This window comes from Mustela nigripes, chromosome 6, assembly GCF_022355385.1.
Source record: "Mustela nigripes isolate SB6536 chromosome 6, MUSNIG.SB6536, whole genome shotgun sequence".
In the NCBI taxonomy this organism is placed as follows: domain Eukaryota; kingdom Metazoa; phylum Chordata; class Mammalia; order Carnivora; family Mustelidae; genus Mustela; species Mustela nigripes.
The window spans coordinates 20,949,867-20,965,749 of NC_081562.1; the positions used below are offsets into that span (position 1 = coordinate 20,949,867).

The window sequence follows — 15,883 nt, forward strand, 5'->3', positions numbered from 1 at the left end:
TTTTTCTGTGGGAAAAGAAGATAGGCTTTGGATCCTTGTTTGCATTCACTGTAAAAATCAATGCCAGATTGGCAGGTTCGTAAATACTCTCAGTAGCCCTTTTGAGGCAGCCATGTAATCTCCTGCACAATACTCTCTGCTAAGTTACTTAAAACAAAAAACTGGATGTAAGAAATTATGAAAAATTTTATGAATCAAGAAATAATACTGGTTGAGAGACTTGTAGCAAAGATTTTTGTTAGGCTTCTCATAGTCTTAATAAGAATTAACTCCAGAGTTATGCTTTGGAATTATGCTCTCAAACAGTTTTCATGAATCATTAGAGCTTTTCATTTACCCCTTTGAAGTAAGGCATGCATGACAGATTTTCTATGGTGGAAAAACAGATTTTAAGAATTAGCTATTCAGGGACTGTTTTAAAAAATGAAAAGGACAGGATTTAATAGCATTGGAGTCCATCTCTTTTATTAATATATTATAAGTTATGGTACATTTGTCACAATTAATGAACCAGTATTTACAAATTATTATTAACTATAGCCTATACTTTGCTCATATTTCCCAATTTTTTTTACCTAATGTCCTTCATTAGCTTGAGGATCTCATTGTGAATATCATATATTTAGTCATCATTTTGTTTTAGACTCATTCTAACTAAAACAGTTTCTCATACTCCTTCTTTTTGGTGATCTTGAGAGTTTTCAGTAGTATTGGTTAGATATTTTGTTCGGTGTCTTTCAGTCAGTATTTGTATAAGGTTTTTCTCATGATTAGAATGGATTATAGGTTTTTTTGCAAGAAGACCACAGAGGCAAAATGCCATTTTTATCATGTCGTATCAAAGTACAACATTGTTGATGTTGGCCTTTGTCAGATTCTCCACTGTAAAGTTACTCTTTTGCCCACTTTCATACTGTATACTTTGGAAAGAAAAGCAGCCACACACAAAAGGAATGAAGGGTTATGTTCCACTTCCCTGAGGTTGGAGTAGAGAAAAAGTAAGTTATTTTCTGTATGGGAGATTTATCTCTTCTTTCCCAGTTATTTATTCAATCTTGTATTTATATCTGCATATATTCATGTATATTTATTTTATATTTTGAGTTATAATCTAATAATTTATTTTGTTGCCCAAATTGTTCCAGCTTTAGCCATTGGGAATGCTTTCATTTGGTTCTTATGTCCCTTCATTTGATTTTATTTTTTATATTTCTCTTATATCCTATAACCTTGCTACACTCATTTATTAGTTCTGGTAACTTTTAAAAGGGTTCTGTATGGTTTTCTGTACAGATGATCATGTCTTTGGGGGGAAAAGGCAGTTTTACTTTTCTAAATAGAATGTCTTTTATTTTTTTCTTGCCTTAGATTGCATTGGCTAGAATTTCTAATACAATGCTGAATAGAAGTGGTAAGAGCAGATGTCTTTGTCTTGTCTCTGTCTTAGGGATAAAGCATTTTAGTCTCCCATCTTTTTTTTTTTTTTAAGATTTTATTTATTTATTTGACAGAAGGAGAGATCACAAGTAGGCAGAGAGGCAAGCAGAGAGAGAGCGGGGAAGCAGGCTCCCCACTGAGCAGGGAGCCCAGTGCGGGGCTCCATCCCAGGACCCTGAGATCATGACCCAAGCTGAAGGCACAGGCTTAACCCACTGAGCCACCCAGGAGCCCCTAGTCTTCCATCTTTAAGTATGATTTTAGCTGTAGGATTTTCATAGATCTCCTTTGTAGTTTGGAGGAAGTTCTATTCTTCTTTTTTTTTTTTTTTTAAGATTTTATTTATTTCCCTGACAGACAGTGAGAGCAGGAACACAAGCAGTGTTCCTGCTTGTGGGAGAGGGAGAAGCAGGCTTCCTCCTGAGCAGGGAGCCCAATGTGGGGCTTAATCAATCACGACCTGAGCCAAAGGCTCCTGCTTAGACTGAGCCACCCAGGCACCTGAGGAAGTTTTCTTCTGTCCCTAGTTTGTTGAGAGTTATTTTTCCATGTATGGTATTGACTTTAGTCTAGTGCTTTTTTATGTCTTTATTTTGATCATCATGTGATTTTACTTTTTATTTTTATATGTTTCATTTATTTTGAGAGAGAGAGAGCATACAAGCAAGAGAGCATAAACTGGGGGAACAGCAGAGGCAGAGGGAGAAGCAGACTTCCCACTGAGCAGGGAGCTGGATGTGGGACTTGATCTCAGGACCCCGAGATCATGACCTGAGCTACCCAGGTGCCCTGTGATTTTACTTTTTAATATGGTGTGTGACACTGGTTGATTTTTGAATGTTAAGCCAATCTTCATACTTGGTCATGATGTACTTCTTATATATTTTTGTTAAGCTGTGAGTTTTAACTTACCTTGTGAAATATGTGTTACGTTGTGACCATATTTTACTTCATTTTATTTTTTTGAAGACTTATTTGAGAGAACATGAGAGAGAGCCTGCGTGCATCTTGTTGGGGGAGCGGTAGAGAGAGAGAGAGCCTGACACAGGGCTCAGTCTCACAACCCTGAGATCATGACCTGAGTAGAAATCAAGAGTCAGCTGTTTAACTGATTGAGCCACCCAGGCTCCCTGGGATCACTCAACTGTTTTAAAAGAATGAAATAGAACTGAAAATATCAGACTGTATTAAATATTGTTCTGTGGAATTTTCATCTGAATTGTGTGTGTGTATCTGTATGTACTAGGCTATAACAAAGTGTATTTCTTGACCTAGCTTATATCAACATTTTTCAAAATAACTAGTTCACTTTTTGATCCTGAAGATAATAAGGGATAGAGTAGGGCAAGAAAGCAAGTAGCCCCAAGAGGAGAGTGCCAGATTAAAAGAGGTACAACTACGGTGAAAAAATGGGGTTAGATAATGGAATAAGTGAGGGAATATGGGTTTCTTTAGAAAGGCTTCATCCATTTCTCTTTCTTTTTTTTTCCCTTTCTTTCTACATTTATTTATTTATTTATTTGAGAGAGAGAGAACAAGCGGGAGGGGCAGACAGGGAGTGAGAAGAGAATCTCAAGCAGATTCCATGCTGAGTGCAGGGCCCCACGTGGGGCTCAGTCCCAGGGCCCTGAGGTCATGGCCTTAGCTGAAATCAAATCGGATGCTTAACCAGTTGAGTCATCCAGGTACCCCTGTTTCTTAGTTTTGAGTGGAGTGATATTTATGTCTGCATGATGAAACCCATAGACTATGAAAGGATGTGATTAGTTGCAGATTAATAATTTATTGTTCCCAGCCAAAGGGCTTGGTAGTCTTTCAGATTTTGGGAAGTCTCTCCAGAAACATCCTCTCTTGTATGATTTTAGTGTGGTCTTAAGGTACTTTGTTTTCTTCTAGAAATACTGTTTTGAGTAAAATCAAGCAAAGGCTATTAAATTTGCTTAAACAAAGATAATTGGTTCTTATAATATCTCTTCATATACAGTGAGAATTTAATCTTTATAAGGATGCACAGTCTTGAGAAACTAGCTAGTAATGTCAATTACTAGTTAATTTCATAGGTGTGAATTTGACCCAATTTAAGAGGTTGGAGCAGTGATAGGAGAAGAATCTTTATGGTATCTTTAAGTTCTAAAGTACTGGATCTGTGTTTCTCTGTCAGTCATATCCCTTTGTTATTTGTCATCTTGGTACTAAGTGTTGTAGTTTTAAATTTCTGAAGGAAAGAATCTGATTTAACGGCCTAGATGCCTCTTCAGCTTCTTTATCAATCACCTGTATGTTTTAGGTAAGAAGTAGTATGTTTTAGGTATGCACTTTTCTCCTGTATATATAGCCTTTCTCTGGGAAGATGGAATCATTGGTAGCTGGGCAGCCACCCTATGAGGGGTTTGTTTGTAACAAGTCAATTATATTAAATAATAACAGTATTGAAAACCAACTTATAATATGGAAGTAATTTATTTTCTGAATGGTTAAAATTAATCCTTTTTCTTTAAGTCAGTGGTTCTTAATTAGCCTTTTTTGTTTCTAAAAGCCCCCTTTGAAAATATATAAAATATCTTGAATCCCTTGAAGTCCATCTAGGAACTTCAGATTACTTGTGCCTACTCTGCGTTTCATAATCAAACAGTTTAACGTGTGTTGCTAAGTTCCCTGTAAGATCTAGTTCAGGTCAGAGCATGAAATATCACAGAATAGAAATTATTATTTCTAGTTACAACTGTTATTTGAGGAAGTAATTATCAGGTAACAGAGCCAATTATTAAGTTTAGAAGAATAGTAGACACTGATGTGAATCTTTAATAACATGTTCAATAACAGGAACCATAACCAGTTTCAGGGCAAGGTGAATAATGCAAGAAAGGCATATTTACTGATGAGTTTTGAAAAGAATATCCCAGGGTTTTAGTATTTGAATGCAAAAGGTAAGTGTAGAGGAAGGTAGGTAACTAACTAGTGAGAAAAAGGTTTATAACTGTGTTAGGATTCTTTTGAGCACGAAGATTTTACAATTCTATCTCCAATTAAGTGTATTTAACCTGGAGATGGTTTGAGACATCTGTTTCAGGTTTCTTTAGCAAATAACTGTATTATCTTTGTTTTTATGATGTAGCTATAGAATGGATCCGATGAGTGTTAAAATAAATCATGTCTAAAATTTATAGTAACATCAGATATAAAATTTATGCTTTTTGATTTATGATCTGCATACTTACTGCCTTATCAAACCCCCCCTTTTTGGGGGGGAAATTTCACCACTGGTTATATCAAGTCTTTGTGTTCATATTCCTATTTGACCTGTGTTTTTGTATTAGTAATAGCTACTACTGAGTTTTCCTTTGTAGTAGGGTCATTTCCCAGCATTTTACATATCCTAACCCAGTTATTCACCAAAACAGCCCCATGAAAGCAGGTATTGTTTTATCTCCATTTCACAGATAAGGAAACTGAGGCATAGAGAGGTTGACTAGTAAGTTGCATTTTTATTCTTGCAGAGCTGTAATTCTTTTTTTTTTTTTTTTTTTTCAGAGCTGTAATTCTTAACTTTTTATGCATTTGTGGCCTGTTACCTTAAGGAAATTATAAATCTTTGATTATGGACTGACTTTGTTCTGCCATAAGTGTCTGCTTAGCACAGTGCTTTGCATGTAATTTAGACTCTAATAATTATGTATGGATTCTAAAATGCATAATCTAAGTCAAACACATTCTTTCGATTTGCCTGGAAATTTTATTCCTCTAGTTAGCTATTTCTGTTGTTAATAACTGAAAAAACCAGTAAATGTATTTTCATGTATTATGTGTAATTAGGGAAGATTTTGGATAAAATGGAAGCCTGTTTTCATATTTTAAGTATGTTTTCAAATTACTACATTGTTAAAAAGGTAGTAAAAGTGAACCAATAAAATATAAACATCCACATTAAAATTTTTTTCATAGGGTACTAATGTTGGAGTGAAGGGTTTGTTTATTTTAAAATATTTTAAAATAAACCCCTTTGCATGCCATAATGTACATAGTAATGAGAGAGTGTTTCTAAATTTTAAAAATAAAAAAAATCAGTAAAAGTTGTACTCTTTTTTACATATTGTATGACTTTCTTCTGTACTGTTGTGACTTTGATATATTCAGGTCAATCAGCTTTCTCCTTTATCCTCGTTTGAGTCTTTGTTAACAGCTACTTTGGTTTTGTATAAATGTTATGCTTCATTTCTACCACCCCTTTCTTTAATCTTAAGTTTAAAAAAAATTATTCAGAAGTTTAGTTCATTGACTTAAATTTCTGCCCTATTTTTAAAAGTTTGGTTTTAAAATGATTATATAACTCTTCAGAGCTTTACATGGTTCTTTATGAAATGAAAGTGGTTTATTTCAGATAATAATTTATTCTCTTTAGGATCAGGTTCTTCTCAGTTATAATATTCAGTAGAGGAATACAATTATCTGGGGATTTCAGATGGCAATTTATTCGGAAGAGCTGTAGCAGCACTTGGAAAGAGTATAGGTAGAAAAGTGCCTCTTCTAGCCCTTACTGCTCTTTTGTAAGTTTCCCTCCCTTTTTTGCCTAGTATACACTTAAAGAAGTCTGCTTTTCCTTTATTAATTAAGTTATGAAAAATGTGGCTGAAGAATCATTATCCAGTTTCTGTTTTTGCAAGAAACATAATTATATTAGTAAATGATTGGGACACATTTGTGCAAAACTAAAATATATGTAAATTAAAGCCTAATTAACATGAATAATGGAAGATAAATAATTTGATATTTACAGTGTTTACCCAATTTGGGGAACAAGCTGTTTCATAGCTGTGAATGTAGGTTACCATTATATCTTCTGCTTTTTATTTAAAATAGTTTAATAGATGAGCAGTATTAATATAAGATGTTTTCCATGTTAGCTCTATAACTTAACCATTTTGAAGTCCTATTTGGATAAGCATGAACTTTTGATATTGCTTTAGTTTAAATTTTAGTCAATATGTCCATAATTTAATCGAAATTTTATTTTTTTTTAAAGATTTTATTTATTTATTTGACAGAAATCACAAGCAGATGGAGAGGCAGGCAGAGAGAGAGGGAAGCAGGCTCCCTGCTGAGCAGAGAGCCCGATGCGGAACTCGATCCCAGGACCCTGAGATCATGACCTGAGCCAAAGGCAGCGGCTTAACCCACTGACCACCCAGGCGCCCGATTTAATCGAAATTTTAAAAAGGGAAGGAGAAAGAGAACTCTTATTTGGCTATCTGTTTTGCACCTGGTGCTTTATATATTGTCTTTAATCCTCACTAAAATTGTTTGAGGGTGATGTTATTTCCCCCATTTTATAGATGAGCAAACTGAGGCACAGAGGTACCACAGCAAGTGGCTAAACAAGAATTCAGACTTATTGTCTGATTTTAAGGCCCATGCTCTTTGATGATGTTGTCCCTTTGGTATGAACTAAATTGAAGGTAGAATTTCTTGTTAATGACATGAGTTTTAATGTTTCTGTCTTTCACTTTTACTCCTGCCAGGCCTGTCTTTTTGGGTTTTTTTATTAACTTTTGTCTTTATAAAAGTGATATATGCTCCTTATTAGAATACTTAAACATATAGGAAAGTATAAAGAAGAAGAAGTCTAAAGTCTTACCAACAACCATAGTTGCTATTTGACATTTTATAATATTCTTTTTACATAATGGAAATCACAGTATGTAATTTTAAACCACAAATTTTCACCATAATAGGAGCATTTTCTTTATATCGTTGGCAACACCAGTACATATATACTTGATATGTATGTAGCATGATATAAATAATGTTGGTTACTCAGATTATTCTTTGCCCATCTGTTCTTCTCTTCCTCTTCCCTTTAAATATGCTTATAGTATTTTTGAAGTATAATTAGGTTCATTTGTTTCAGTTTACTTTCAGTTTTAGGTGCTTCCCCTCTTCTCATTCTTTCTCATTTTATTTATTACATGTATAGAATATTAACATGCTTTCCAATGTCAGAGCTGTTCAAGGCCAACCCTTCTCATCTGTAGTGCATCTGCTGTCTTCTAATCATGGATTTTGCTCTAGCAGTTGTCTGTCCTTACTGTAGCATCAGTAGTTTTTTTTTTTCTGCATCATTGTCACCAACATATAAGCTTGCTTTAATGTTCTCTTGCCTTAATAAAGAAAATAAAGAAAACAAAACTTGAAAGCAACTCTCCTCCCTTACTGCTTCTTCTTCTGTAATCTCCTTTATGGTTTCTTTCACATTTCTTGCCTTCTTTGTGGTCTCTGACCATAGTCCTTGAGTCATTTATTTCCTGACTCCATGTTGCAACTACAAATACCATCTCTAATATTGGTGATGACCAAATTTGTATCTGTGGTTACTGAATGAGATTTGAATATTGTTGAAGATTGGCAACTCTTCTTGGATATCGAAGGGGCATATCTTAATTAAACTATTCAAATCTTAAATTCGGATCCTCAGTTCCAGACTTATTTCTTCCTCTGTTTCTTTACCCTGATAAATGGTAACTCTGTCCTTCCGTTTACTCAGACTAAAAACCTTGCAAGTCATCCTTGATGTCATTCTGTAGAATCAAATTCTGTTGGCTTTACTTTCAGAATGTATCTCGACTGTTGCTTTTCTATCACTTTTTACTCTTCCATCTTGATCCAGGGCAGCATCTTCTCTTACCTGGATTATCACAGTAACTTCCTATATGGACTGCCTGCTTCTATGTCCTTCCTTTTTTATATAGTCTCAATGGAGTGAACCTTTGAAAATTAAAGTTTCCAGGGGCCCCTGGGTGGCTGAGTGAGTTGAGCATCTGATTCTTGATTTCAGCTCATGTCATGGTATCAGGGTCTTGAGATAAATCCTGTGTTGGATTCCACATTCAGCATGGAGTCTACTTGAGATTCTGTCTCCCTGTGCTCTCTCTCTCCCTCCGAATAAAAAATGAATCTTAAAAAATTTCCTATTCTAGTTAAAACCATCTTTAATCACTCTTATTTTTACTTAGAGTAAAAGCCATAGTCCTCAGAGTGGTTTTAAAGGTCCTGCGTCAGCTGGCCTCATTGTTTCTCTAACTTAATCTCATTTCCTTTGCCTTTCTGCTCACTTACTCCAGCCAACATTGACTTTCTTACTGTTCCTCAGATATATCAAGCATTTTCCCACCTCACGTTTTTACGCTTCCTTTTTCCTTCGCCTAGAGTATTCTTAGATGTTTGTAATAGCTACCTCCTTCACTTCCTTCAGATGTTTGCCCAAATGTCTTCTTTTCACTGAGGGTTTCTCTCAGTGAAAAACCCTCTGCTTATGCCTGCTATCTTACTGTTTTGCTGCACTCCTTAAGTGTACTGCTTGTCAGCGTATGTGTCTGAATAGTGAATTCTCAGTAAGTACTTAGTGAATGCGCCCTTCTAGCTCTAATAATCTGCCTTGAGGTAGTAGGCCATTCCTTTATGATTAGGAGTGAAAGGCTGTCAGGAAACATCATAGTATTAAACCAATAATATATACTTATTGGTGGTCAGTATAATACAACCAGCATCCACAGGTCAAATACGGGTTAAATGTAAATTCTGCATTTCTCAGTTGACATTCTGTGAGAAGATATGAATCCCGATAAAATACAGCTCAAGAAATTCTGGTGTAGAGTCCATAGAAAGCATGAAATGAAGTGTGTGTATATTTATTGATACTCTTGTTGATGTAAATAACCAGTATATTTTGTTACTTTAATAGTTTCAAAAAAGGTAAAAGACGGGCTGATAACTCTTGTTAACTGGTAGTTAATTTTGTCAGTAGTTTTATTTTTGAAAAAAGTACTTACGGGGTGCCTGGTTGGCTCAGTGGGTTAAGCCTCTGCCTTTGGCTCAGGGTCCTAGGATCGAGCCCCACATTGGGCTCTCTGCTCAGCAGGGAGCCTGCTTCCCTCTCTCTCTCTCTCTCTCTGCGCCTTTCTGCCTTCTTGTGATCTCTCTGTCAAATAAATAAATAAAATCCTTTAAAAAAATTTAAAAAGTACTTCCTGGGCAAAGTTAGAGTTTTTCTTTTTTTTTCTTTAATGGTTGTTTTATTTATTTATAGTTTTCATTTGAACAGTTTTTATTTAAAGTTATATATAATGTTACGTTATTCCTGCATCTTCTCAGTTGTTTCTTCTTTATATTTGCCCCTTCCTTTCCTGCTTGGCAAGTTTGGGCTTTGTATTCAAGAATCTTTGTAGCTTTCATCCACTTTTGGTCCAGTGATAACCACCTTGCTAGGGCGAATGGCCACATGGACGGTTGTGTTGTTTGCTTTCTCTCACTTTACTCATTTGGTGTAGATGGTGTATTTCTTCCTGTAAACCCGCACTGCTTTGCCAATCTGCTGACTTTTACAGTGTTCTTGCCCAACCCGTACTTCATTCTCCTTTTTGATGGGCATGGATTGACGATTGTACTTCTGTCTCAGCTCTTTGGAAAGAGAGGAAGAAGACATAATCTTCCTGTGAAGCTGCATTGAAATGCCTTTTATGGTTCTTGCTCTGGTCAGAAGTCACAAAGGGATTGAACTTCATTTTGGCCGCTGTTCCCTTCTGCAAAAGGGAAGAACTAGGGTTGTTGTAAGGATCAAATAAACTGATGTAATTCGCAGTACTTTAATGTGTATGCAAAATTTATTATTATTACTGTTATTGTCTCTACTGGAGACAATATCTATCTGTCACTCTCTCTCACTTGCCCAATTAGTGATACTGGGCAAGTTAAGTTAGTTTCTCATTATGTTTGCTTATCAAAACAGTGGGAATAAAAATAGTATTGACCTTAAAGGTTTATCATAGGAATTCAAAAAAGTAGTAATGCTTGCATACAAAGAACCTGGTACACAATAAGCCCTCGGAAAATGTCCAGTATTGTTTTAACTATTATTGTTATTTCCAGTCTTTTTTCTTAAGTTTAAGAATTTTCATTTTTCATTCACCATAGAGAATCTGTGTTCTTTAATTAGAATTTAGGATCTAGTCTCTCATGTGATTTTTGACACTTTCACTAAATACTTTATACTTCATTTATCTTAACTCTTACAGAAAGGAGTAAATGGTATTTGTACATCCAATTCAGGATTATAAGTAATTGGTATTTCTTCCTGTAAACCCGTCTCATGTAGAAAACACCAAGATTGCCTGTCAAATAGAGTTGCATAACCCCCTTCCTCAGAGACCTTTTAGAAAAAAAGATTTGTGTACTCTAATTTATTCTTGAATGATCTGGATCAGTTTCTGAAGCTGGGAATCTCTGGATGATTCTAAAAGGAGTATTAATATCCTTTGATATTGTTCTTGGGATGATGAATGGGTAGTAGTTGCAATTGCTACTTCTAAAGGGTCCCCTTTCCCTTAATCTTCCTGGTAGGTTGGTTAGTAAATAGAAATATCCCTTTTTGTGATGTGGTCTTTAGGAAAATGAACAAAACTTGGTTATGGGATGGTCTTGTCTTCACTACCTTACATAGTACCTGGAAAAAAACTGGATGTTACTTAAATATTCATAAATTTGAAAGGCAATAAGAACCAGAGTTTTATGTATGTGAGAATATTATATTTAAATATATGCTAAAAACACTGTAGGCTTTATGTAAGAGTGCTATAGATAAGAGAGACCAAAACAATAACAAAACCTCATTGAAAAACATGGATTAAAATAGAGCCTGGAGTTTTGTGTTTCTTTGTGCCATTACATTTTTCATGCTCTGTATATTTGCAAGAATGGGGTACAGTAACTGACACTAAAATGAATGTCAATATATATTCTCTTTCAGATTTACTAAAAATTTATCTCCTGACAAGATAAATCTAAGCACCCTCAAAGGAGAAGGTGAACTGAAGAATTTGGAGTTGGATGAAGAGGTGCTCCAGAATATGTTGGATTTGCCAACATGGCTTGCTATCAACAAAGTTTTTTGTAATAAAGCATCTATTAGGGTAAGACTTTGATATCTGTGGAAAGAAAGCATTTTCTGTTTTCATTTTTTATTTCATTTCTGTCGCTTAAAATGTTTTGTTTTAGATGGTTCTGTAAAAAGGCATTTGCATTAATATAATTTAAGAAGACAGATACCTGTGTCTAGGTAATTGCATGAATGTGTGCTAGATAAATTTAATTGAAGTCATATGTTAATATATTATTAATTTATAATTTTTTTAAATTTTTTTATTTTTTATGAACATATAAAATATTTTTATACCCAGGGGTACAGGTCTGTGAATTGCCAGGTTTACACACTTCACAGCACTCACCATAGCACATACCCTCCCCAATGTCCATAACCCCAGCACCCTTCTCCCAAATTAATTTATAGTTTATTTTTGTTTTAAGTTTAGTCTTAACATTAAAATAAAATATTGGTAGTTAATAAGATAATTGGTTAAATTTGGTGTACATTCAAAGATACTTTTTCATAGGATTTATTGTTAATAGGGACAGTTTAAATCTGTAGTAAGGAAACATGATTTCAAATAAAGATATAAAACCATAAATCCTTATCTTACTCTGTACATTGTATTTTTATTTGAAATTTTATTTCTTTTCCTCATTTGTTTCTTCCTCAGAGATTCTTGTTTTTTATTATTATTCCTTATTAAAATTTATTCCTGCATACCTTTGACTCTAGTCATTTGTCATATCACTTCTTACTCTTAAAGACCAGTGTTTTTGAGTCTTCTCAGTAGAAGTACTGCATGAGTAATCTGTTTCATAAAATTAAAATTGGACTCCAAAAAAAAGAGTATGGGAAGCTTCCTATATTGTTCAATGGTCACCTTTAACCCGAATGTCTATCAAGATGTGACTTTTTAGTGTATGTTTGAATATTATTATTTGATATTGCCTACATTTTACATGAGTGGCCTCCCCTTTGTATCTATAAAAAGATTGGTCAGAATTTTATTTTATTAAAAACAATTTTTTTAAGACTTTATTTTTAAGTAATATACACACCTGACATGGGGCTTGCACTCATGACCCTGAGATCAAGAGTCATATGTTCTTCTAAGATGAAGCCAGCCCCATGGTCAGAATTTTAGAATTTAAAAAAACGTTCAATAAACATAAGACTGGTTATGCTCTGCTGGGAAATCTTAGTTTAAATTACAAAGTTAAGGGACTCCTGGCTGGCTCAGTCAGAAGAGCATGTGACTTTTAATCTTAGGGTTGTGACTTCAAGCCACAGGTCAGGCATGGAACCTACATAAAATTAAATCAGTCAATCATGAAGTTAAAATGTGTTTTAAAGTCTGGGGGAAAAGAAACTTACAAGGGCCTGAAACTCTTATTTTAAAAGATGACTAAGAAAATATGATTAGTAATCTTTTCTTATACAAAATAGGTACATCTGATTTTAAGAGTCTAAATGAGTTGCTCAGTTAATTACTTAGCAATTTGAGAAGAAGTCATCTGATAAAATTTGGTATGTCTGTCACTATATTTAGAGAGCATCTGTGTTGATTCCTGTTTTAAATTATTTTTTAATGATTGATTTTAAAGAAAAAAATTTTGTTTGTTTGTTTTTTTGGTAGATTCCATGGACAAAATTGAAAACACATCCCATCTGTTTGGTGAGTTCTGACTCGCCTCAAATAAACATTTATATATGGATATGATCTAACTGCTCTGCTAGTATTAATCTTTTGTTTCATAGAAACACAATATTCTGGCTTTTCTACAAATTGGCTTTCATTTTATTTGGATGGCACTTAGTTTTTTCAGCCCTTAAATGAGAAGAGTGAACTTTAAAATGGGAGGATCTTGTATTATGTTCTAAGTTGGTATGTTTTTATTGTGTCACTTAGCTGTTTATTGACATTCTATGACAGTTTTAGTAGCATTTAATTCAAACCTTCTGTGTTTCTGATTTTATTGATCTACTAAATTAAACAATACGGACCTGAATATACTTTCCTTTTTTTTAAGAGTTTATTATTTATTTATTTGAGACTGAGTGCACACGTCCGTGCGCTCGCACATGCGCTTGCACAGACACAGAGGAGTGCGGTGGGGAGGGGTAGAATGAGGGGGATAAGCAGACTCCCCACTGAGCAGGGAGCCCAGGTGGCTGATCACAGGACCCTGGGATCCTGACCTGAGGCAAAGGCAGATGCTTAACTGACTAAGCCACCTAGGCACCCCAGTATTTCCTTTTTTAAGGAAAATTGAAGAAAGATCGGTCATATGGTCATTTGACTGATTCATTCATTCCACAGATATTTATTGAGCACATTCCCTTTGCTCTGAGGGAACTTGATATTTTTATAGAAGAGACCAGTAACAAGTAAATGACAATTTCAGATAATAAATACTTTTTTAAAATAGAGAATAAAGAACATTAGTGTTAGTGATGACTACTAAGGACATTTGATCTTCAAAACTGTTACCTTGAAAGAAATTTTTTTCATTATGGCAGTGCTTATTTTTTCACATTTCTTGCATATTTCATATTTTTCATTGTTGTTTTTCTTAAATCTCAAATCTTAGATTGGGATAAGCTTTTACAGATGCTTAAATCCCATTCATTAATATATAATCTCATTTAGCAATTAATAATATCATACATTTTGGGACTAGAGATTGAATTTCTGTAAAATCTGATTTCAGCAGCATAAGGCTACTTGTAATTTTTTTTTTGTTTCATATTCCTATATACGCACAGCTTTTTCATCAGATAGTAAGTGCCTTGAGAAAGGACTGAGCACATTTTCTGTTTTGGTATTTGTCTTTTTAGACTTTTAGAGAGATTTAAAATGATTCTGCTTACTTAACTGTTTATGTTGTTCCCAAAGAAATGAAAGAGAAAGTAGTGTTACATAATATTTTCATAAAATATCTAATTTTTTACATTTTTAATCTATTTTTATTAGACCCTGGATAAAGTAATAATGGAAATGAGTACATGTGAAGAACCACGAAACCCTAATGGCCCATCACCAATTGCAACTGCTTCAGGACAAAGGTAAGCTATTTCCATTAATCTGCATGACTTGCAAAGGGAGTTCTTTTCTGTAGTCAGCTCTGTGATCTGTAGTAATGGAACATAAAATAAAATTTCCTAACCTCAGACAGTTTCTATTTCAGTCCTCTGTTCCCATCAGACATTTTGCAGTTTTGGTATTTTGTTGCCAGAGTAGTAGAATTGATTTTTAGCCTCTTTTATTCATCTTGCTTTCCTTGATATTAAATAGTAATGATGAACCAAAAGCATTTTATAAATCAGATAGTCTCTTAATTTCTGAATAGTTTCTTTGTCTATCATTTATTCTATGCATCAGTGGAAAGACTCTTAAGGGTTAAATTGATGCCTTAAAAAAATTATAAGCCTTTTGGGTTATCCTAAAATTCATTAAATATAGAATGTTCACACATCATACACATTGGATTTTGATAGATAAAAATCAAATGCTAATAAAGTAGAAGCATGGGAGCCATTTTGCAAAATTTTCTTGAGAAGTTAGATCTTAAAAAAATTGATCCTTTTTTTTAAAGAATTTATTCATTTATTTGAGGAAGCAAACATGAGGGCACAAGCAGGGGGAGGAGCAGAGGAGCAAGCAGCCTCCCTGCTAAGTAGGAAGCCTGATGCACTGCTGGATCCCAGGACTCCAAGATCATGACTTGAGGTGAAGTCAGACGCTTAACCAACTGAGCCAACCAGGTGCCCCTTAAAAAAATAGATCTTTAGAAAATTACCTGCTTATTACTAGGTCTCATATCATCAATTTGGGTCTCATATCATTTCCTTAAAGCAGGATTTCTGTACTAATTTTTGTCTGTGTACCTATTCATGTAAAATGTTCATATAGATTTAATGTGATCAGTGCCTTCTCAAGTTGTAGAACATGGCAGCCCTGAACATTTTATAGTATTCTGGGTGCTGTGTCAAACCAATGATAAAACTCTTCTTTGGAGTGAATGTACACAGGTTTCCTGGCTGGCTCAGTTGATAGAGCATGTGACTGTTGATCTTAGGCTTGTAAGTTAGAGCCCCATGTTGGGTGTAGAGATTACTTAAAAATAAGATCTTTAAAACAATAAAAAAGAGAATAAATGTATACATTGGATAGACAGACACACACACACTTCCTCTTTCACCAAGATTGGAACTACTTTTACATTAGTGCTTTCTGTGAGAATACCTACAGCCTGATCGTTAGTGCCCCACATAGGAATCCAATGATGATCCAACAAACCACTACTAGGAGTTTACCGAAGGCCAGATTTATCAGCTGTATAGTTTATATTTGGCCTACAGGTAATAGTGACTGGGGAACATTAACTTCTTTGCAGTTTATCCATCAGCCAGCAATTTGAGATTTTAAGGTTTAAATTATAATTTCTTGTGTGATAAGAGTAGATTGAGGCAATTGGTCAAGTTAGGTAGAGTCAAAAAAGTAAAAAAAGTGTAGGTGTTTCTAAGATT

At 34.4% G+C, this 15,883-nt stretch overlaps 1 protein-coding gene across 3 annotated transcripts in view; it reads left to right on the top strand.

Annotated features, from left to right (window-relative positions):
* The window catches only part of BLTP3B (bridge-like lipid transfer protein family member 3B), a 109,986-nt gene that overhangs the window by 22,881 nt on the left and 71,222 nt on the right, over positions 1–15,883 (top strand). For all 3 annotated transcript variants that reach the window (XM_059402274.1, XM_059402272.1, XM_059402275.1), the window contains 3 exons: positions 11,234–11,396; positions 12,990–13,028; positions 14,328–14,419. In XM_059402274.1, coding sequence (XP_059258257.1) covers positions 11,334–11,396; positions 12,990–13,028; positions 14,328–14,419 — 194 coding nt within the window. In that variant the 5' untranslated portion in view covers positions 11,234–11,333. The remainder of the gene's footprint in view (positions 1–11,233; positions 11,397–12,989; positions 13,029–14,327; positions 14,420–15,883) is intronic.